General features: G+C 41.6%; 1 protein-coding gene across 3 annotated transcripts in view; it reads right to left on the bottom strand.

The window, feature by feature from the left end:
• Positions 1 to 5,208: 5,208 nt before the first annotated feature.
• The window catches only part of LOC149802171 (arrestin domain-containing protein 3-like), a 32,063-nt gene continuing 12,498 nt past the window's right edge, over positions 5,209 to 24,773 (bottom strand). Inside the window, exons 7-8 of one of the 3 annotated variants that reach the window (XM_089956584.1) lie at positions 8,985 to 9,162; positions 5,209 to 5,538 (exon numbers count right to left, since the gene is read on the bottom strand). In XM_089956584.1, the coding sequence (XP_089812710.1) occupies positions 5,378 to 5,538; positions 8,985 to 9,162 (339 nt within the window). In that variant the 3' untranslated portion in view covers positions 5,209 to 5,377. The remainder of the gene's footprint in view (positions 5,539 to 8,984; positions 9,163 to 24,773) is intronic. The other 2 variants (XM_089956582.1, XM_089956585.1) reach the window with 2 other exon arrangements.

The raw sequence follows: 24,773 nt of genomic DNA on the forward strand, positions 1-24,773 counted from the left end.
TCTTCGTCGGATGTTGGATCTCTCAAAACTACTAACTTATTCCCTTTCATACTGAGTTCTCCCGTCATTGTGTCACCGGTATTTTTCACGCGATTAGCAACACTTGCTATAATTTGATCTCTGATGGTTGTAAACGATACAGTTGAATCCCTGATTTTTCCGCTGTCAGTAAACACAGGGATATTATCCATAACTGCACCGAGTACTCGTCGAATTATATCATTCCATTTAAAATTGCTGGTTTTTAGTTTACCTTATCGATCCTGAAAAATAACAACCTCATCTGGGTCAACTCCAGGCAGGTTCATAATATCAGCGAGTTCATCTTTAGTCGCGTACTTCGACAGATCAATGTCATCGGATTTTTTCTTAACTGTAGAAGAAGATCTTCTTCCGTAAATATCAACCATTATATAAGATTTAAGATCTAAGATCTGTTTAAAACGAACTGGTTGCTTCTATAATCATGCACGACTTTATGTGGTGGTTTGGCTGATTTTGATATAGCGTTAAGTACATTAATTACTTCACGGCCGCATATTGGCGGATCTGTCATTGTTTGTGTGGGTAGCGTTGAATACCAAACTTGCGAGTGATGTGGTGCAACATACTTGATAAACTCACGCGGTGGAGCTAACCCGTATGAATCAAAATAAACGATTCCACGTGGATCAACCGCGTATGATACCCAAAGAGTACCAGGTCCTGAATTGGAGTCAATATTAATAATACCTGTTTCGAATTCATTCGGTTGTTTCGGTAATTGATCTCGCATAAAAACACCTCTGAAGTTTTTTTTTCTATTTTTAATCGTTTAGCACCATCAAGTAAATCAAAATCTGATGCTGGAGCATCTAACGAAGTGATCCTGGAAGCCTCAGACCTCTTCCCCAACGAGATCCTGGTAATCTTAGGCCGCGTCCCTTCTTTTTATATCCATTTCCTGTTGCTTTCTTTAGAGCCATTCCAGCAGCTGTTCCAACAGCACCTAACGCGGATGCTTTTGCTACGGCTGGAGCGGCAGCAGCTATTAACGCTGGTATTGCTGCAAGAAGTGGAAAAATACCACCGGTTTTAACTGAGTCCTTAATCGCACACGCAGAGAGATTAAGTTTGACGCCTGGTTTGATTGTTTTGCGCCGTCGAAATGTTTAAGTTATAATGATAATTTATTTTGACCACCCGTGATCTGATCTCGCTTTAGTGATTTTTTCATTCAGCAGTTTTTTGCTGAATTTGATCGAAGGTTTTTAATCTGACCAGGAGTCAGACTGACACTAACGTGATGATATGGCATTTTATGATAAATACTTGCCACGCTCCAAATAATGATTAAAGATTTTCCACTGGTGCATCAACGACCCTCATTCGACCACTACCACCTTCAAGTGACATGGCTTTATCGCTGATTATAACCGCGATTGCTCTGTAATCAACACCACCTGTATTTAACGTTGCTTTAAGATGTATATCAACGACAGATTGTTTTGATAGATCAAGATGCTCCAGTGAAAAATAATAAATCGGATACAAAGTTCTGAAATCAGGCTGTGATATTTGCAACTCAGTATCTACATTTTGATCACGTCCCATGAATGACATCAAACGATGATATACACGTCCTATATGATTTTGTTCATAATTTAGTTGTAAATTTTCTGTTGGTTCTTGTTGTCCATTTATCCGTAAAGAAACATCTGTGATACCTAGTTTATCAAATATCATATGAGAATGAGTTTGTGAGTTTAAACGATCATGATTCTAAAACGCAATAAAAATATGCCGTGGTGCAGAAACACCTTGTTGTGATGCTATATGCCATGTAAACTGACCGTTAACGTCATTTTGTATACTATCTGTGCTTGTTGTTAACCATGACAACAAGGATTTACCACCTGTGTCCATGAAAGAAATCAATTTTTGCTCTTCTGCGATTGTTGGAGTCATTACCGGCATCCACAGTGAAAGTTTCGATAATACTACTTTACCAGCATCACCAATAGGTCTCCACAGAGCATCATTATCATCACCCTTTCTTGCAAAAACAACCGTGTGTCTAGCTCCAAAAATAACCTTTTTAATATTCCTACAAAATCCAAAAATATCCGATAGTGGAATTGTACATGAAAAACTTCTATTGGCTCCTAGCAACATATTTTTACGCGTTGCAAATCTCAAGTTGAAATCTGGGTTAGCACAATGAACCAGTGGCCACACATCAACATCAGCGTTATTGGCATTGTTTCTTGGTCGTCTTATATTATACGGATCGCTTTCAGGGTTACCAGAATTATCTTTTATAAACAGCATTGTGGGACCTGCTGATCTTGTATAATCATCAGAATATCTTGCTAGACCAATTACTGTTGTAGCAACGTCGACATCATTCTGAATTGATTCAATATTTTTTCCATCGATCATATATGTGGAGCTATCAAATAATGCCATGATCCCGTTGTTGACAAAACCAACTTTTACTGCATCTGCGTAATTAGTATCATCCGTTTTTACAATTGTACCTTCTACCTCAATAAAAGCCTCAGCCGGTAGAAAATATCTACTTGTGTCATGAACTTGTAGTTCAATTCTTCCACGTTGATCTGGCATTCGTGCGTCATAAGAATAAAACTGATAATCACGTACCGATTCATCTTTAATGACAGGTGCTTCCATGTCAAATGATGTGACAGATATGCGCTTGAACATTTTATTGTAATTATTTTCGTCTAACACGTTGATTACCGCGTTCAGGAAATTCCACTTCGGGAAGTTTCACTTCCTGATATCAAACTTTAGATATTATTCCTTGGTTCACCGAGTCCTTGATCTGCTAACGCTACCAGTTTTTGATTTGCAACTAGATTTATTTTTTTTGCTGACATCTGCGGACATAATTTCAGTACTTGGTAATTTTACTGGTTGTTGTTTTCGTCTTATTAATCGTGCTAGTCTATCTTTGATCGCCGAGAAACCTTACCAGCAACATTGACAATTGCACCAGGAGTTTTTTCACGAACAATATCAATAGCTTTCATCGATAATTGTTTTGCAATAGGCGCTGCTTTGGGGGCTAACCTTGTAAATAATCCCTGAATAACATCACCAAGTCCATCTCCGTAAATTGTTCTATAGATTGGTAATCGTGAGTTTACCGCTCTGACCTGTACGGATATACGATGATTATTGTGTACGATCATCTTATTTTATTTACTATTTATCTAATCTCGGTGACTAATCATCAACGACCTCATCAATAAGTTCCCGGTAAACACTGATATCCATGATGCCGCCGGGAAATAAGCGCTAGCAAATATCAGCTGCTTCAATGGTTATTTCTGGTGAATTATTTCCTGCACGTTTTCCCCCTATGAGAACTTCTAACCGTGACACGTCATTGAGGATATTATCGGGACAAACAAAATTATTTCCCACTGTATTCAGGGAAGAAAGACCACTTCCAGTAGCGTCAAAAGAATCATCGCCAGGATCTCTTTTTTAACCAGTGAACGTAATTTCTCCCGTTGTTTAGTTTCTATATCTCTGAATATTTCTTCTCTTTGTTTCCATTCTTCTTCTACTTTTTGCTTCATTTCTTTTGCCATCTGTTTCCTTTTCTCTCTAGATGGTTTCAACATCATCTCTTTCTGCGGTGAAGAAGATTGTTGTTGTTCTATTTGTTGCAGAGGTGGAGGAAGTTGATATGAAGGTTCCTGCTGGGAGAGTTGTTCTTGTTCTAGTTGTTTTATTTTCTCTCTATAAAGTCTTTTTACTTCTTTATCAAGATTTTTATATTCTAGATCTCTGGCTTGTTTTTTTGTTTCTATATACGCGCTATATCCATTTGATAAGATTATCATCACTTATTTTTTCATGACGGGGTTTTAAGATATCAGATTTATTAAATATACCAAATAATATTGTTTCGGGTAAATTTTTCTCTTTTAGTATTTCTAATATCTTCGACAAACCCTTTCCTAAATCTTGCAATCAATTCTAAGTTTTCTTCTATTGGTTTGGGTTCAAGTGCAAGTTCTTTTCTCACGTCGGCGACTTCAGTACGAAGTTTTCCAATATCTTCAAGTATTTCTTCATCGACAGGTGGAGGTTGAGCCACAGCTATATTAGCTGGAAGATCTCGTAAAATCTTTTTTGTTTGTTTGGTTCTTCTTGCTATTTTTTCAGTCTGCGCTGCAGTTTGTTCTGATACTGGAAAAATACCCTCTTTCCTCTTCTCATCTTCCTCCGCAATATCTCCACATATAGTTTTTTCAACAGCCGCTGCAGCTGTCTTAGTAGCTGCAGTGACGTGTTTAAATAGTTTTTTAGTGTCTTCTTCGTACTCAACTTGTGCTTCCTGCTGCGCTTGTAGTTTTTTTCTAAATGAATCTCTAACAGGAAGAAATTTTTTGATTGCTTCTAATCGTTCTCGAGCTTTCCTTGCAGTATGAGATTCCGGATGTACCATTTTATTATAACATAATGATTTAATTATAGCAGCAGAGGGTTCGGGACTTCAGGTTGGTTCGTTTTTTGTAATATACTCGCCATCGACAAGTTTTTAGTTGGAGAAATAACGTGGACTAACCCCAAGAGGGACTCTTGGAGGAACACTCTTTGAGAGAGTCTCTGTAGTTAGTTATTTTGATTTTTAAAGTTATTAATGCTTTTTTTTTAGGAAGGCTTATTTCGGTTTTTGGACGCTTCCAAAGTCAGTCTGTTCGCCCCCTCTGCTGCTATGGCATGCATATAATAACATCTGGAGATTTTACAAAATTAGCAGAGACCAGTCTCTGGATTAATTTGTAGAAATGTGTTATGTGCACAAAATTACATACAAACATATTATTATATTTTGTCCCATTATGATTACAGCTGAAATTTTACGTTTCGGACCACACCAAACACTATCCATCCCGTCAAATCATTTTTTCGCACGTCTCATTTCATTATGAGAATGTATAATACCGATCTTGAATGCATGATCCCTAGATAATTATGTATGTCTACTATGGAGAACTTGAAGTTGAAATAATCGTTTAAAATCGTGCGAATAAAATAAAGGTTTTTTATTTTTTTAAATAATATTCTAGCACGTAATCTATATATGCTTTGTTTCAAGTGAAATAATACACGAGTTAGTCAAAATGACGTCAATGCAAAATATACATGCAATCGTAGTTCTAAAACTAATCAAGCCAAAAATATTTAAAGCGAGTAAAGACCAGCTTCTCTCGCAAGTAACTCGTTCGACCCTGTTCATAAACTCTGCTACTGACAGGATTAAACTCATATGGGTCAAACAGTATTTATGAAGACGACCAACATCGCAACCCTCACTTCCCTTCCACATTCCATTTCATTCCATGTTCAAGTAATCCTATTCTTGTTCTTTCGCTATCTGAAAGTTGAGGTTCGGATCAGGTTTTTCCCAGTTGTAATACGTGTAGACTGGGGCAAAGTTATGCGACGTCTCAGCGTTAGCGTTTTCCGCATTCACATTTACTCCTCCCATTGCGCTTTCGGCCATCACTGGTTTCGCTGGAATATTTAAATTTAATTGTAATTACGAAAGAGGAAGATTTATCTTTGCAACTATGGTTACAAAGGTAATGCATTTCATCGAGATTAAGACTATTTTGTAGCTTGCAAAGTAATGAGACATTTGATCTTAGGAATAATCAAGATGACAATGGGCTAGAAGAAAGGGGCTAATAGACCCTTTCTATGCAGCGCAGCGCCTTCCAACCCTTTCACCGTCCTCCATACTCCGACCCAATGGGTAACGCGTCAAAGTTATTTTATTTTATTTTTGTCACCACACCTTCCCACTGGAGCGTAAATGCAAGAACAACAGCACGACGAATTCATTACGGGTCTGGTATGACTGTAAAAATTACTCGAGCCACGATACTCGTGGGAAACTGTCAGCGGCTCGTCTGACGATATGTAGTAGTACAAGTTACAGCTTGACCAATATTTGTAGGTTCAAACGACAAAGGTCAACTTTGTCTTCGGATTCGGCCTCGGATGACATGGAAATTCGCATTGGTTACATCTGTGGTTTCAAAGACGAGATATTACTGGCTCATGATGAACCCTGACGCTTGCCTTTACCGAAAGTTGCAAGGAAAAGGAGACTCAAAATTCCACGACAACGAGTCTACTGCGCTAATTGTTGAAGCAATTACTTTTGGTTTGTTATGGTTTGGATCTTTAGCTCCTTGAACGGATAAGATCTACTCGCGCACAGCGAGCAATAGTAGCCGGGCGACGCTTCAAAAAGTGTTCATTGATTATCAGTGAGCCAAATGTCTGCTTTGTCGAACCTCAGACATCACGACATGATGCTCCTCATACCAGGATATTTTTTAAGATTTCCAAGGGCACTAGGAAGAGATTGCCTGTGGGTTTTTTAATTTTAAATACATTCTATTCCTTATCACTACCATCGTTGCACTGCGTAAATCCAATCAACCAATCAAAAAACCATCGTTATTTGGATAATCTGAGGTGACATGCCACTGTCAGTGATCTATAGCACTTTTGTTACTTTCAGGTTTGTCAGGATACTCACGATGTCCTGCTCGCAGAAGAAAGTCCCGAATCGCTCGCCTTGCGTCGTGTTCTCATCTTGCAGATACTGTTAATCAGCACCAGGCATGACGAACGTTTGTCGATCTTTTCATTTGGTTGTGTCTGGAGCTGTTCGCGACTTTCCTCCTCATTTTCATTCTCTAAGACTTACCGCATGAAGGCATTGTATCTGTCGAGCTCGTGTTACCTAGTTTAGTTGTCGACCAGATATCCCATCTGGTTTTGTATGGTCTTTTTAAGTCACTGGAGCTCTGGTAAAGACATTTTTTGTTTGTAACATGTCCTTTCGTAATGTTAGGTTCCCTTCCAGTATCATGTAGCATGTAACATGTTCACTAAGGCCAGGTTGCCATAGTGGCAAAATACCTGAATCTGACCAATATTACAATCGCAAAGTATCTCACAAACATGCACGCACTAAGGAGTACGTGTGTTCCCATGATGAAGACCCCCTCTACAAAAGAGATGAAGTGTTAAGAGCGACAGCAAAAACGTAGTTGGCCTTTTGTGCATGCGCCTCTACGTCATCTAGATTGTACTACCCAATATTGAAGATGACAGGTTTCGTACTGCGCTTTACTAATGCTAAATGCTGTCCACGCTTTTCCAAAGAACCCATTACACGATCATCTTTAAATAACCTGTTGCAGCAAGGTTTCTAGTTCGACCTTTTCGAAATCCTTTCTCATAGCCAGTTTCAACATAGTATCAGCCTATACTCTACCATCCGCTCGAACAATATATACTAATGACGGAGATTGGTTTAAACGGGTCCAGATAATTATATCGTCCACCTGGGGGAGCGGTTTTACGATCGGCTACTGAGTATCTAGGGTATACTAATAATCTATATATATTATCACTGATTGCTGAGCTGCTAAAGCCCTGAGATAAAGAAAGATTAGGTCTTAGAGCACACTTATTCCGGCCACCATTCAAAAAGAAAATGATCGGGCACTAATGCAGAAAAATTATTATTTCCCCAGTGCTCTTATGGAGAAGGTCAAATTGATCTGGGTTTTTTCTTCTTTCTTTTTACTGCAAGGATCTCGATAGCTTTGAAAAGTGTCTGCATGCATGCAAACAGTATCATCCCGACACAAAGAGAAAGGAATAATGTCCATGTTTAAGCATGCTACACTTTTTCAAAGGACCAAGCAAGGTTTGACCTCCAGGTCAAAAAATATTAATTGAAGGAGGCTTACGACTTGGAGCAAGGCAACGGCAATCGATAGGCTGTCTTGTAAAATACTAATCACAAAGAATATTATCAGGATATTGTCACATATAGAAGACGACGTAGATAAGGCTTAGCCGTAAAGCGTGATGACAAGAAGCATGCCTTTACCGTGGAGGAGACCTACGACTCAAATCTAAGCGACAATATGCAGTAGCTTTGCAAGAGTTTGTCAGGAAATAAACTAACACAAAGCCTACCACTAAGACATCGACACGGGTATAGCACTCATCCCATCACAACTGCGAGATAATAGTTAAAAGCAAACGAATGACAGTTAAAACTTTAATAAGCTGAAAGCGTACCAAAATATACAGAAAAAAATACAATCTATCCTGTTCATCATTATTTTGGATACCCTATCATATTTTTGCACTCATATATTAAACTTAGGCGAAGGATAGGATGTCACGGCATATGTGATAAAGAACAGTGAACTATAACGAAGTGCTCCACCAGTTACCGTTATGGATGAATTAAAGCTGTTCAATTTGGCCAAAATGTAAACATAATTGTTGGAGACGTCAAAAGGAGAACGAACCAGATCTTTCTACTCGCCTTAAGGATATGTTTGAGACTTTTCCGACTGTAGGAATTTTTGCACGATGGATATTAAGATCCAGTACATCTCCTACAGCCCTAAAGGTTATTGGTTCCGTAATAACTCAATAAAAAAAATCTTACCGAATTTTTATATCAACCGGTTAAATTATGTACACTAGGCAGACAGTTTTCTGCTATCACCATGATAATGTCCTCCGCATCACAAATAAGTACGCACTAACTGTGGTCGGCGTTTTCAGGAGGTACAAAGATGCCGATCGGCTGACCCACTAGAAGATCACATAGATCACCAATATTTTGATCCAAATCTACAAACAGTAATCTATAAAACGGCTTTCCATGCTTTTATGCGTCCTGTGGGCCTTGCGGCCTCTGGTGGGGGACTTGAGGTTAAGTGTGTTCTAGAGAGGAAATGCCCCTTACAATTTTTCTCCCCTGGGGTTGTAGGCTAAATTAGGGATATCGTAAATATCGGTATATTACCCCCTCTCCCATCTGCTTCTGGACTTGAACAACTGTAAATGTTAGGTAGAATATTAGGTCTAAACTTCTTGCATAAAACCCTTATGGATACTTAGCTTGTACTTACGGATATTGTCTGGAAATTGTTCTGACGGCGGTAGCATTCCCTGCCCGACCACCCCGTAGACATTCTCGGCAGAGGGGATCCCATACATCTGAGCAACCGTTACAAGGGGGATACTGCCAATGGTCACCTCCATCGGTACGTAAAGGTCAAATGATGGACCCGATGGGTCCACAATAATCTGAAATAAAATGATTTGCCACATGAAAATTTGCGCGCACAGTTTTCAGCTGCTACGTGAACGAACTATATTGATCTCATGGCCAGCGTCATCAGATATATATTCTATCTGACAGCTATCGATATTTTCAAACATTGACCTTAACATTTTGTATTTTTCCCCAGTGGTATGTAGAATCTCCTCTTCGTAGTGAAACATTGCATGGAACATATGAATGACCCATTTTTTTAAATGTGAAATGTGTTTCTTCCATTTGTCACTTTGCAATTGGAACATAAGTTATAATTTTGATCATCACCATAATGGATATAACAGAATATTTAGATCAGTCGAATTTTAGATAGTACGAATACAATAGCAATGTTCTTAAAAACATATCGTGATATTGTATGAGTTTTCATAAATTCTTCTTGTTTTTGTTTGTAATCACTGCGGTTATTCAGCACCGTCCCTGGGTAGTATGTCAAGGAAGATAAACAAGCACATAAAAGTACAATGATATCATGTGCAACATGATGATACTAATCGACGATAAATATTGCTCTCATAGGCTAACTACAAAGTAATGATAGTCTCATTGGAGTGTATTATTAAGCAGTTAGTAGATTTGTACTTAGATGGTAAATCATATACTTATTGGTAGGGTTAGGGTTAAGGCAAATCATATACTTACTGGTAAACACGACGAATTTTTGTTAGGATCAAGCTCATGCCAACAAAATGTTTTGACCTATGTCAGTATTAAGATAGTTTGTCGATGACCTGTCAGTAGTGAAAGGGGATACCGTAGCCTCAATGGGAATTAACATTACAGACCCCACCCCCCCGGGACACTATAGCCTCAATGGAAATTTAACATGGAGAAAAATCGTGGGACCATATAGCCTCAAGGGAATTTAACATGGAGAAAAATTGTGGGACCATATAGCCTCAAGGGAATTTAACATGGAGAAAAGGGGGACTGTATAGCGTCAAAAGGAATTTAAACAGGGTGGGACTGTATAGCGTCAAGGGAAATTGAACATGGGATTTTTTTTTTAAATTTTTTTTTAAAAAAGGGGTAGGCAATCGAAGGTCATTCTCTTTTCGAGAAATGTGGGTGGCCTGAAAAGGGCCTTTGGTTTTCTTCTGCTTCTAATTTCTTCTTTTTCTCCACCAACTTCTTATTTTCTCTCCTACACTCTTTCTCTTCTTTTCTTTCTTTTTTTTTCTCCTCCTCTTCTTTCTTCTTCTCCTCCTCTTCTTTCTTCCTCTTCTCATTTTCTTCTTCTTTTTCAATTTTTTCATTCCATTCTCTTATCCTTATCCTTTCCTCTTCATCCTCCTTCTCCTCCTTTATTTCTTTCATCACACCACTTATCATGTCCTTTGCTTTTCTTAAGTTATTAATCTCCATCTTTACTCGATGGGGACTATAGGAATAGTGGTCTTCATTTAGTCTCACTAGCATTTGTTCCATCATGCCCAAATTGTCTAGGACGTCTTGCAATGTTTGCATTTTATTCAGGTGGTTTGAAGCCATCTTCTCTGTAGAATGGTTTGAACGACGAATACTGTGGGTTGTTATACGAAAAGCGCGGATGTGATGGAAAACATCCCCCTAAGACATAAAATTGATCTTGCTTAGATCATGACCAAACAACGCGCGGACGTGAAGGAAAACATCCCCTACTTTTCTCATTTCATATGATCTACTATCCACATACGTGAACCATCAATAAAGAAACCCCAAATCTACTATTTACACACGCAAATCATTATAACTAAATCCATAATCTACTATCCACACAATCGTACGTGAGCGTTTACAAAACCCGAACTATACTCTCCACATACGCTAAGAAACAATAAACAAACCCATAATCTACTATTCACACAAACGTACGTGAGCGCTTACAAACACAAACACACAAACACATACCCTCACACAAAAAAGAGTCAGTGTTTATATTCACACTACTCTACCTACACACATTGGCAAATTGATGGCTATTTCTTTTCTAGAGTATTGGGTAGCCCTTAAAAGGGCTGCTTGTTTTTGAACTCCAGATGCACCTATCTAATGTTGGCACCTTCCTGGCCTGGCACCACACACGCATCTTCTACTCCAATCTTTCCAGTTGACTTGTTTGACTGGGAGCGCAGAGGGAGGATGATTAGCTTCATCACCCCAATCCTCTGTCTCTGGTATCTTGTAAGCCATCCTCTCTCCTATTTTCTTTTCCTCCTCTTCCCTCTGTCTTCTCTCCTCCTCTTCCTTCTTTATTCTTTCCTCTTCTACTATAGCCTCCGCGGCCAGTTCATTTAACAGGCGCCTGACATATTCCAGATGCATCTGGAGTTCAAGAAGTTTGCTTATTCTGGTATTCATTCTGGTGTTGATCAATCAACAAGGGTAGCTAGACTGCCCAGCGAATTTCAATTTATAGTGAAAGCGCGGACGTGAAGGAAAACATCCCCCTAAAAACATAAAATTGATCTTACCTAGATCATAATCAAAACAACGCGCGGACCTAAAAGAAACACTCACTCACTTTTTTATACTGCCCATTACTATTCTAAAAAATTTTCATTAATCACTTCAATATACTATTCACATACGCAAAGCAATCCAATCAAACCCCCAAATCTACTCTCCCCACACCTCTAACAACAAAAAAGACATGATCTTAATCTACTATCCACACCAACGTACGTTAGCACTTACTAACACACAATCTTATACACAAACACATACACTCACACTATAAAAAAGAGTTAGTGTTTATATTCACACTACTCTACCTACACACATTGGCAAATTGATGGTTATTTCTTTTCTAGAGTATTGGGTAGCCCTGAGAAGGGCTGTTTTTTGTTTGCTATGGCAATCGTTTAGTTTCTAAGAATGCGTCGTCCTCTGAGGATAGACTTTCTGACGATAGGTCTGCTTCTTCGGAAAGAGAAGAAGAACTCTTTGGTGTCGATACGACAATCGACAAAGCCTCTGTCAGGTTCAGGTTCCTGCTGCTGCTGCTGTTGTTGTTGTTGTTGTTGCTGTTGCTGTTGCTGCTGTCTCTGAAGTCTGTACTTCTCTGTCCATTCTTCTTTCTCCCTGTTCACTTCTTCTCTGAAGAGCTCTTCTATCAGGTCTTTAGTGACTTTTAGCATTCTCACATTCTCTATCTCTTCAGCTTTCGGTATCAGACTGTGTCTGACCCTATGCAAATTCACGTAGGCTTCGTTTAGCTTAGCTAGTCTGGAGCACATCTTCGTAGGAGGATGAGTCGACAATGGATGGTTAGACTGGAAAACTGCCCCGGTTCTTAAAGTCAAAGCGCGGACGTGAAGGAAAACATCCCTCCACGATTTTCGAGCCGGAACGTTCAATGAGTGACATGAGAGAGATAGAGAGAAGTCAAAGAGCATGAATCCACATTCTTATAGCCAAACAAAAGACAAAGACATTTTTTTTTTAAAACACAAAATTTTTTATTCAAAATCACTTAACACTAACCAACAACAACTCCAACATTTTTAACAATAATCCAACATTATAACATCAAACATTTTTTTCAAATCACAAACATTTTTTCAATTTACAGTCTACTTTAAACAGGGCTGACAACATTGTGAATGAAATTGTGATTTCCACTGTTGGAAGTCATTAGGCCATTGATGGACACTACGTTTCCTAGTTAGAGACAAAAGATAAGCATAATGGTCACAGAACCATCTATCTGCTTTCACATCGTTTCTAGAAGAAGAACGAGGATCAAAATGAGTCACTAAATGTTCTAAGGAATAGCCCAGGCTGCGATGATGCAGAAAATACACACAATATTGTCCACACACCAAGGAATCTGTGCCTTGTAATTTCACATTATTGAATCGGGTGGTCTGAGCATTTCTTCTCATAAAGTCGATGATATCGTCTTCCAAAGGGGGCAATCCATACGAATCAAAATATTCCACACATCCTTCTTGAGGAAAGTAGACGGCTACCCAGTGGGTTCCTGGGAGATGACTTTCGTCCGTGTTGATCACATAAGCTAGATGGTTTTGAGGTTTGCGATGAGGGAGTTCATCTTTTGCACAGACGACAGGATTCCAAGAAGACGTATACGAACTGTGGTTCAAAAGGTAAAAAAGTTCCCAGGTATCCATTGATTTGTGTGTTTTTTCTTCTTCTTCACAGGTAATAATATGTCATCAATTCGATCCTGATTTTTGCTTGAAAATGTCTGACAAATAACCGTTTCTTCGTTTCGTCTCCTCACTTTGATTCAGGAGAGCTTCGATACGATGGATCTCTTGAGTGGTTAATGGTGGACAAGAATGTTCACGCAAGTCTTTATACTACTGGTGAAACACGTATTCGTCCGAGATGAGACACCAAGCCTCGTCCAGATACTCGTCCAATTTTTCTTCTTGACTCAACATCAGGCATTTATCGTGTTGAATTTGACTGGGATGATCGTTTTGACATCCATAGCAATTTTTCTTGATCAATTCCGTCATTTTTTCGACCAAGTGTTTGGCAAAACAGGAGACTAAATGGGCTTCTTGTTCTGGCCATCTTGACTTCATCATGATCACTTCTTCCACAGTCTCCTCACATTTCATCTTTAAGTTTCTCCACTAGGTAAAGAGGGATAACAGTCTTCCATGGCTTCTAATAGTCTAGAATGACTTCTCTCAAACTGTTGATTTCTATCGTATTGTCAAATTCTGCATACAGGATGACGTTCACCGTCTCAGTTAGAGCTTCTGCAAACTGAAGTTCCACACGAATCTGACCAGATTTTATAGGGTGGAAATGTCCCTCGTCGCTGCCTTGGTCTGGAGTGAAATCAAAAGCCCACAAAGCATAGCCTCCTGCATAATCCTCGTACGTAATACCGTGAGTGGTGTTGGTTCCTAACTGCCCCGTGGCTTCGTACAGGGACAAGTACGACCTCAAGTAATTCTTCTTCTCAAAGTCAGGTTCGAAAGGTCGGGTACACAAGGTTTTGCCATCGCGACTGACTTCAATCTTGGACACTTTGTAATGTTTAAACTCAAAAGGATTTTGATCGTGGTATCCGTTGAAGGCTCTATTCTCGACCATACCAAGGATTAAACGTTTAGGTTACTGCCCTTGGAACAGATGATCTTCGATCATGGATCGCTGTCCAGCAGGAATGGTGAAGGTTTTCACTTCCACGCGTCGTACGGGATACTTGGCAGTCGTTCTGCTCAACGTCTGACTAATGTCGTTTCCCACTTTAAGTAACACTTACACACGACGTATGTAGAGTCTGGCTTCTTGGATGATGGTTTTGTAATTGTCACTATCAGCCACTAAATGGAAAGTGACGCTGCTACGATTCAGTCTCAGGCGAACATTCACCCCGTTCAGCAAATACTTTCCTTGCAACCAAATGTCCAAATGCAAACGATCCATCAGTTCTAAACTCTGGCCATTTTTGATTTTGTCTCTTCGTTCTACAAATCCCTCACTGTAGTCTTTTTTGTATCAATTTCCAATTTGTCAAACTCGCCTGCATCGTCAGCTTCCCATAACACAGAAGCATTGAGATGAGTGTTTTTGGCGTCTATTCCGTACGTCAAGAGATTTTCCAGGTAGCCACGGTAAGGGTAAGTATCCATGCTGCTACTGACTAGTTTGTTATTCAAGTACAAGTCCACTCAGCTAAACAAGGAATGCATGAAATTGTTGACGGGAGCTACTGCTTCATCGGCTACTGGCTCGTCATCTATTACACCGCCTGTTTTATCAAGAACTTTGACTTTCAGGTACAAGTAACTGCTGTTCAAATCGATGTAATCTTCGGGCTGACCTTTGATTTCAAACTCGATGGGAGCGGAATCCGTCAAAGAGGAGACAGGGTGAAATTCCACCCATTGGGATTCTTCCATGGTCATCATAGTGGGTGGCATGGCAAACAGATCCAGTTCCGACTTGGAACAGGCGCAAGACTCTCGGTGCATCATTTTTTTGTGTCTCAATAATCGAAAACGTCTAAGTCTCGAACGGTTTTTCTTTTCTTTGAATTTCTAGCTTTAGACGTGTGAAGTCTGGTGAAAGGGTGTTTTCTTCGTCGTCTCTTTCTGCCTTGTCCTTGCTGAATGCCTGACTCGGTAGCGTGCAGGGCATTTATAGGTGTTTCTCGTCGGCTCAAAAGGTCTTTGCCGGTTTGCAACAAGACATTTTTGCCTGCCCTCAAGAAGGCTCCTTTAGGGTTTTGTTTGTCGATGATGACATTTTGGAGAAATTCTTTGCCGTGTGTCAATGCCGCATCTTTCAAGGCGTGCAATCCGCGTGTCACCATTGGTTTCAAGATTGGGGCCACCGAACGAAAGGCTGATTTTAACATATCTCCTAAACCGTGTCCTCGCTGTCGTGCAACCCCTCGGTACACTGGATACATGACTTACGAGTCGTGAGAGAATCGTTTTCGAAAATGGAGTTTCACTGTGACTTTCCCTTTGGTGAATGGAATATTTTGTCCCAGATCTCCTTTTATAGCAATGTTGACCGTGTCCAAATAAGATTTGCTGACGGGCAAATAGTGAGGATGTACAAATTCGCGGTGGACGTGATAAGTGTTTCCACCTTCCTCGTCAGCGAGCGTGGCAGAATCCACTTTGAAAGGAATGACACGCAGTAACGGCACGGAGGTGTTCCTCACCATGTTGTACTCCACCACATCGGAGTACACAAACATCAAATTCAGTTCTTGGATCAGTTCTACTGGGGTACGAAAGAACTTGCTAAACGAATCGTTGTCGGAAATGACTGGCAATTCGTTTTTCTTCATCATGGCCATCCTCATGTCCATGTCCCCGCCCAACATGTCAAACAATTCAGGGCAAAATAAGAAAGACAACATTTTGTGCCCCTCAGGAAATTTCATCAGGAAGCGACGAGCTACTTTGTGGTGCTCCAGGGTGACACTTTTTCTGACACTCTCCAAAGCTTTCAGAAACACGACATTAAACCTAGAACTTATGGTGCTGACCAAATGTTGACCACTAAAATAATAGCCTGGGGGAATGATCAAGCGATAGGTTGTCTTTTGAGTTTCTGGGTTATATATTTTGTGATCATATTTGACGTGGGTATTCAAGTACTGTTGCATTTGCTCGTCATGAACTTCCACTGAAAAAAGATTTTGATTGGGAAGGACATTGAGGACTTCAGTCGGGTGAATGATTTCTACCAAAGCCACTTCACAATGGGCTTCGTGATGTATTGGGATGGCCTGAGGTAATTTGGCCGTGTAACAGCACAACGTGTTATTGGGAAACACCTCCATGGAACTGTCACTGGGTAAGGTTAAGTAAAATTGGTTAGTGTGACTCATAATTCCAGAGTTCTGTGGCTGTCCGAGGGGTTACTGGACGTCAGAGGCGTGTCTCCGCCCAAAATGGGGTTGTTGTTCTTGTTGTTTAAGTGGTGACTGGCACTGGCACTGGACACAAGGTTCCCGTGGTTCCCGTTCGAGGAGAATTTCAAGAAGGGATTAGGAAGCAGGTAACCGATGCAACTGCTCAATAAAATGGTCCACAATTGTTGCAAACTCAAATTGGCAATGGCTGCACCGATGACACAATACACCACGAAGATTTGGCAGAAAAAGACGATTTGCGTTTTAGGCACACGTTCTCCACACCACACCCACAAGGGTTGTTTTTGTAAATCTTGCAGAGAAGAACTAGGTGAAGGAGTGGTCGACGTAGCTGCGTCTGTGTGAAAGGACATGATGGTCACTTCTTTTTATAGTCGATGACTTGCGAAGCGTCGATCCAAGAATCAAAACTGGGTGGATATCCTTTCCAACGTACTTTGACTTCTTTGACACGTCGTTTGCCCACTTTACGGGTTCTGCGTTCGAGAATGCTTTCGATGTCGTAAACGTCGTCTTCTTTTTTGGTGACACGTTGTAACTCGGGCAAATAAAACGTTCCTTTGAGTACTTCTCCGTTCATGTCTTCCAATTTATAGACGGCAGGATGACGGCCATGCACTCGTCCAGTGACACAAAACAATTCGGTCGTCCAGTTAGGTAAGTAACCTTTGTCGAAAGTGCGTTTGGTTTTGCCAATGCGCACATAATCTCCTACGGTCAACTCTCCACTTTTCTTGGGGACAGCCCTCGTCGGGGACGTACCAAACAGGCGCTCAAACAGCAGTACTTCGTTGTCGGGAGTCACCTCTTGCGGGGCACGTCCGATGCTTCGATGGTAAGATTGGTTGTACGCTTGCACCAGGTGCGGTAAGATGTCGATGTACTTCAGAGTGTGGTGATGCGTAAAATATTTCCACATGCGTTCTTTCAAAGTGCGTTGAAAACGTTCCACGATGCTGGCTTTGGTTTCGGGATTCTCGGTGGTAAAAAATTGAATGTCACGTTTCTTTAATTCTTTTTGGAAAGCTTGGTTCAGAAATTAGGTGCCTTTGTCCGTTTGCCATCGAAGAGGGTGACGACCGCTTTGTTTCAACACTCGTTGCAGGGCTCGCACTAACTCGCTGCTGGATTTGGAAGTTAAGGGTACGACCCAGGCAAATTTGGAAAAGACGTCGATGACACAAAACAAATATTTGTAGCCACGATTGTAGCTGGCCAAATGAGAGACATCGGCTAAATCGGCTTGCCATTGATGATCAATGCCTTCCACTCGGGTGCGACTTCTGGCGAACTTGCGTCGAATGGGTTTGTGTAAAGTGTAGGTAGCTTGTTCTTGTAACCATCGTTGCACTTGAGGTAAACGGAGACTTTTCAGTCGAGTTTTGGCAGCACGATACAATTTTTGAACTCCTGCGTAACCTGCAGGATGGGAGGGATCGTAGTAAATGCTGGCTAAGACTTTTTCCATTTTTTGTGTTTGTGTGTTAATAAGGCACCCACTCTTGGAAGATGCTACTCTTCTTCTCTTGGGGTATTTTTTTGGATTGTAATGCTTTGCGTGTGCGACCGGCAATAGGTGTCGAGGAGGAGGAGGATGTGGGAACAGGGGATATCGGTTCTTGTTTCACTTCTGTCTTCACTTCTGTCTTCACTTCTGTCTTCACTTTCTTTTTCTCTTGTGATGAAGAAGGGGTGGTCATCATCTTTTTAATCCATCCAATTCTGGAGGTAGGTGGTGTTGTTAACTTGCGTACGTTTTCTGGTGGAGTTTGAAACCCTTCTTCTTCTTCTTCTCCTTTTTCTGTCTTGGTCATTGGTACTGGTACTGGTAATGGTACTGGTGATGTTGCTGGACTTTTCATCAAGGTCTTAAAATCTTTCAGAGTGGGTAGAGGTGTTTCGTCTAAAGCTTTCTGGTGAAAGAGTTGCAGTCGTTGCAAGAGTTGACCGTACTTTTCCGATTTTTCTGTTTCGGACAAATCTTGGCGATCCATCAAGGACTGCAATTCGTGTTGTAACTGGGACATCTCGCTCAAATGGGGATTGGGAGGTAAATGCGGGGTGCGTTGTTCTTACCAACGATGGTATTCCATCCATCGTTTGTAAGGTACTAAACCCAGTTTTCGTGCTTCCATGGGGATGTCAGGGGTCGATTCTGAGATCTTGGGACTTCCGAGGGTCTTTTTATCTTGCTCCCACCAGTCCTCCCAACATGGTTCCCAAGACTCCTTTCAGTAAGGGACCTAACAAGAGGGGTAAAATGCCTCCACGTTGGACCAACATCTTCTTCTTTTGACGAATGGGAATTTTCTTTTGAACCATTTGGCGAAGAACGTGACTATGTTTGCCTAAGCATTGTTTCTGGTGTTTGGACAAAGGGATCGTGCCTTTCAAGACGTTCAAACAACATTCGCACACGGTATCGATGACCTCTTTGGAGGCCGATTGAATGAGTTTTTTTCGTAGAGGTGGAGAAGCTTTGGACAGCACAGATAACATGTCCCCATGTTTGACTAAACGAGGAGGCAGTCCTTTTCTTTTCTTTCCTTGGGGATGTTTAGAAGAGGGATGTTTTCTGGAGGGTGACATCTTTGAGTCTTCAGGAGCACCAAAAATACTGATACCCCGACTTGGTCACAGGCCTTTTTTATACTGGAACGCGTCGCCACTGATTGTCTTTACGTCGTATCAGTTTGAGGACAGGCATGACACGTCGTCCAGGGGTACGCAACGGACTAAATCGAGCCAGTTCTTGCTTGGACAAATCCAGTAAACTTTGTAACATGCCCGGTCTTTCATGGACTTTGATTTTGGGAGAAGGTACTTTGTGAGCAGCAGCCACTGCCACTAAATTGGAGGGTCCTGCCACTGGGGAAGTTCTTTTTGGGGTCATCAACGGAGAAGTTCTTGGTGTGATCAACGTCTCCAAGTACTCTTCAGTTCTTGGTGTCATCAACGGAGAAGTGGATGAACGTGAAGCTGCTGGAGACGCAGTCACCGCCGTGGCAGGTCGTGGTTTGCGAGTGTAAGGTTGCGTCCTGGCCGAAGTGCCTCTCTTGCGACTAGTTTTCTTCTGTGGACTTTTCTTTTTCTGGGGACTTTTTCTCTGTTTCTTTTTCTGGGGGCTTCTTTTCTTTTTCCGGGGTGGTGTCTGGTCAGAGGAGGGTCCCGCCACTGGAGAAGTTCTCCTTGGGGACCTGGTCTTTTTCTTCTTCTTGGGGCTTCGTTTGACTTTTTTCTTGGGGAGAAGTTTGGGGGCATTAGGATCCCACCTTAAGAGAGACCGAATGATGACCCCTCCTAGAGTACCGCTCCCTCCAGGTTTCAAAATGATTTGTTTTTTGGTTTGAGTGTCGATGCGGGGATCAGCCAGTTGGGTCAAAGCGACTTTGTTTCGATCAAAAAAGCGTTTGGTTTGATGAGGAATCTGAATGATCCCTTGTAGTAATCGACGTGCCGTCACCGTGAACCATCGTAAGACTTCTTTGAGACTAGCTTCTAAAACACGAGCTCGTGTTTGTGGATTTTTTCTCGACTGATGCCATACAAGGCACGAATCAATTTGACGGGAAGATGTGATTGAAGGGACGTCATGTTGACACTGTGTGAGACAGACGAAAAGGGTCTGAGGTTTTTATAGATTTTTTTGGTGCGGTTAAGTCGAGGACGAAGACGTGTACAGGACAGGCCCTCTGTCTTGACCCCAGTGGTGAAACAAGTGGGTACGAAATCGCAAATCATCGGGGGTCGTAGGTTTCAAATCGACGAGTAAATAGGCGTGTGGCGTTTGAGTGGCATCGTCGTACGCCTGAGTCAGCCAAGGCGTTCCTAACTGTTTGGATAAGACTTGCACTTGCGATTTATCTCGAGGGCTTTTAAACAAGACCACGTAAAGCGCATTGAGACTAATGGTGCGATGGGCTTTACTTTGTTGAAACAAATTTTGGGTGATGTAAACGACACTGGCATTACGGTGATGCCCTTTGCGCGTAAACCACAGTTTAATTTCTTCTTCGTCTTCTCCTAACATGTCGTCGAAAATGACCAAATGGGTTTGACGGGAGTCAAAGACGATGCCGTCGTCTTCTTTAGGAATGCCTTCCACAAACACGATGGAATCGCCTTGACTTTCTCGCAAGAGGCTGTACGCCGATTGCCACTCTTTGTAACACCACACGATCCGCTGAGGTGGTCGATCGATCAAATGATGTTTATGTTCGATTAAACGTTTGACAAATTCGGTTTTGCCTGAACCGCTAGGTCCAGCAATGAGCATGTTAAAGGGATGGCGAAGATACAAAGCCTCCCAAGTGGCACGATCTAAGTGTTCGTCGATGACTTTGACAGTGGAGGAAGAGGGAGCAGAGACAGCAGAGGTAGCCATAGTGTCAGAAATGTCACTTGTGACACGAAAACAAACAAGACAAGAGTTTATATACCTTTTTCAGAACACGTTTATTGAATGTTTTAAACATGAATACAAAAGACAAAAATACATAAAAGCCAAAGGCTTAAGTACAAGGATAAAAGGCACATGATAACCATTAACGTGGAATAAACACAAGTGTCTGTACAACATGTTTTGGGTAAAGTTCTGACCAGTTCTATAGTAGGGGGTAAGGTCACACAAGTGTCCTCCCGAAAGGGTCTTTCAGGCCTGTCCACGACGGTCCTGTCCTGGGTGACGGGTTCTTCTGGCACCGTCACTAACACAGGTTGAAAAGTAACTTTTTTCCTTGAACAACTCTCGTGCATACTGGGCCACTTCTTGGGTCCAAGCCTCAAAATCTCATTCTTTCCAGGCACGGACATCTGTCCAATGGGGGTGTAAGTCACACGCTACACACACATCGTCATACACCTCTTGGGTAGCTAAAAGTTGACGAATCTTTTTTTCCTGTAGAGGTCGAGAAGTATCCAGATGAAACCGTAAGGCTTTGAGCAAAAGGAGTTTTTCGTGACCATTTAAGGCCATGGGGGTGTGGTAAGTACTGATCGTAAAGAGTCCACAAAGAATCGGCTGGTAAACGAAATCCCAGAAAACAAGTCACTAAGACACACACTATGTGTCGACCCAAATTGAATGGATACAGCCCTTGTAATAATCGATGGTAATGATCCACGGTTTGAATATGGTCATTGAGTTCCTTCCACGGAATCTGTTGGATTACATGTGATAAAAGTCGTGGCATGGCAGCCTGTTTTTATAGTCTCTTTGTTTCGAAAAGAATACACGTACTTTCTAGCCAGAGATCTTCGTTTTCCAGCGGGGAATTTAAATGTTGCATACTGTAACCGAAACGTCAGAGATCGTTTAGAAGTTTCCTCTTCCGCTAAGTAGATTCCACGTAAAATATGTCGGTAATCCTTTACCTTGTCTTCTTCAATGTATTGCTGTAGGTGAATCTCGAAGTAACCTAAATAATCAACACGTGGATCATCGGGGTCATGGAAGTATTGAACAAGGTCTGACCACTGAAACAATTTCTGACGAATCAGCTCTCTTATACCATTCAGGTACCAGTGGTTAAAGATCTGGTGACGTAACGGATGCAACTGTTCTTTACGTTTGACTTGTATTTTGACCAGCTCTCGGTAAATGCGTTCTCTCAACTCCACAGGTAAAGCACGAATGTTCTCTAGCAAAGTATCCATGAATAGGTCATACTAAATCCTCTTTTGTCTGACACAAGAAATGTACTGTTTGCACAGACATAGTTTTAATTCATTGTCGAATCGAAATCGTTTAGTCACTAATTTACACATTACAATTCGTTCAGAAGTTTCCTCTTTCACTAAGTTGACATTGTGTAAAAGATGTCGGTAATTCGTTAACTCTTCCTCTGGAATTCGATGCAGTACGTTTACATTGTAGAAGATAGAATCATCAATAGCAAACCAATCCTTTTTAAAACCAGGGGGTTGTTGACCAATGTCTGTCCAATGGAACACTTTCAACTGAATCAGTCCTTTTATAGCATTCAGGTACCAGTGGTTCAAACACCGGTGACGTAACGGATGCAATTGTTCTTTACGTTTGACTTGTATTTTGACCAGCTCTCGATAAATGAGTTCTCTCAACTCCACAGGCAAAGCACGAATGTTCTCGTATAAAGTATCCATGAACAGATTATGGTAAGTTACTTCAGTGTCTCGGTCCCACTAAGGGTAAGTAATGACAATTCGGTGACCATCGAGCATGTTCTACGTAGGCCGAATCTTGCGGTTCCCAGTGGCGAAGTGACACACCGCAACTGAAGCACTTGACTTTATCTCCTTCGCCCAAGTAGAACAATCCGGCTCTGGCTAATTCTTCGGGGGTCGGTCCTCCCAGATACTTAGACCATTTTCCTTTGAACGATTGAAGACGATTTTCAACGTCGCAGTATTCCGACAAACGCACAGGAAACGAATATTCGTCTTTCACAGGTTCGTTTCGATGAGGGTTGGGTGACATGAACAGGAGTTTGCTCAGGGCTGGATGACATCCGTAGGGGGGTAAACGTGAAGGTCGACATTCCCCTTTAAAACGAAACCCAGTAAAATGTCCAAGAGGACGAGTGGCATCGCTTTCGCATCCCTCAGGTTTAACACGCACAGCATCACTTTCCATGATAGGGGTAGTGAGAACAAAGTTCCCATGATGCTTTACAGCATCGCTAAGGTCACAACGTACAGCATCGTACCCATCGCAAGGCTCACAATCGCACTCGTCTGCAAACTCTGTTACGCAATTACAATGGTAACCACATGGACAATCGCAGTTTCCTTCCGGACATTTTCCGTCGCAATGCCTGGGTCTTATCCATCCAGTATTAGTCACACTAGAGGAAGATACAACTTTTTTACAATCCCCAAACTGGAACGATGTCTCATTCAAAGTATTCATCTTGTTCGCTCGGTCTTGGTAGTCACAATGAACTATCGATCTTGCCTAGAGTTCCTTTTTATATACAGACCAATACCGACGTGTCCATACGGTAAAGTGAAATGATCGGGAAGTCTCACTCGATTCTGGTACACGATTTGATAGATTTTTTCCAAAGGTCGACTGACGATGTGGTGAGTGGGTAAACGTACAATCTTGTTCGGTTGGTGAGTGGTCACTTTAAAGTTTCCATCCTCTCCCGATTGCAAGGCTTCTTTCAATACCCAAAAGTTCACCACACGACTGGTACGATAATTCAGAATCAATCCTTTCACTTTACACGTCGTGTGCACTTCTCCTTGTGGGTCCTGGTATTCGTAGCCGTAATTTTTGGGACCACCACTGACGAAACTTAGAATCTTGTCGTCGGGATGCTCGTCTGCCCAGGATACTAAACGGTCTCCCTCGATGTCAGGGTGCTGTTGACTCGGGTGATGGATGTAAATGCAACTGTCCGTGTCAAAGTACAGGACGCGTTCCCCTAACAGTTCTAAAGCTTCGTACAATTTTAAGCGAGCATGAGCTGTCACGTAAGCCGCAATGATGACATTTCCAAAAGGGTCGTCTTGTACAAAGTCCAGATCTTCTTCGTAATTGACCAAGATCAAACCCTCGCGAACGACGTCCACGTGTTTCATGTATTTGGTTTTGTCGTGAATCATCTGGAAGTAGCGGGAAGGTTCTGTCAAATATTCCGTCTTGGGTAAACACGGACGTTGTGCCATTTTACCCCACAAGCAATTTAACATCACTTTGGCAAACGATCGCCTGCCTTCGTTTTTCTCGATGTGGTCTAAAGAGATGCCTTCTTGTTCATAGTATTTCTCTTTGAATTTTATTTGGTCTTCGGGAGTGTGACACCAGGAAGGATAGCCGCTGGCTTCTTGCTTCAGTTTCAAAAAGGCATCCACGTAGTCGGCGAAAATGCCTTTCTGACTGGGTTGACCCTTGTGGTATTGTTGTGTCTTGGGAAAGTGACAAATTTCGTACACTTCTAACAGTTGGTATCCCATGTCCAGAGCTTTGAACAATTCTACGCTGACCCAGGTTTCCGTCAAGGCCCGTTCTTCCTGGGTGTGCTGACAAGGTTGGTCTTGGTTGCACGTTTCGGCACAAGTACGACACAAAGGAAACATCAGTTTGCCTTGGCAATGGTGAGGTAAGACGGGATGGTATAGGTTCGTGGGAGGCAAAACTTTGCACTTGATCAAGCCTTCGTATTGTCGAATGTTTTTCAGGTCGATGTATTCCGTCAACAACTGTGGGTGCCCTGCAGGAAAGCGACAATA

Source organism: Sinohyriopsis cumingii, chromosome 4 (assembly GCF_028554795.1).
Source record: "Sinohyriopsis cumingii isolate HCF-2022 chromosome 4, ASM2855479v2, whole genome shotgun sequence".
In the NCBI taxonomy this organism is placed as follows: domain Eukaryota; kingdom Metazoa; phylum Mollusca; class Bivalvia; order Unionida; family Unionidae; genus Sinohyriopsis; species Sinohyriopsis cumingii.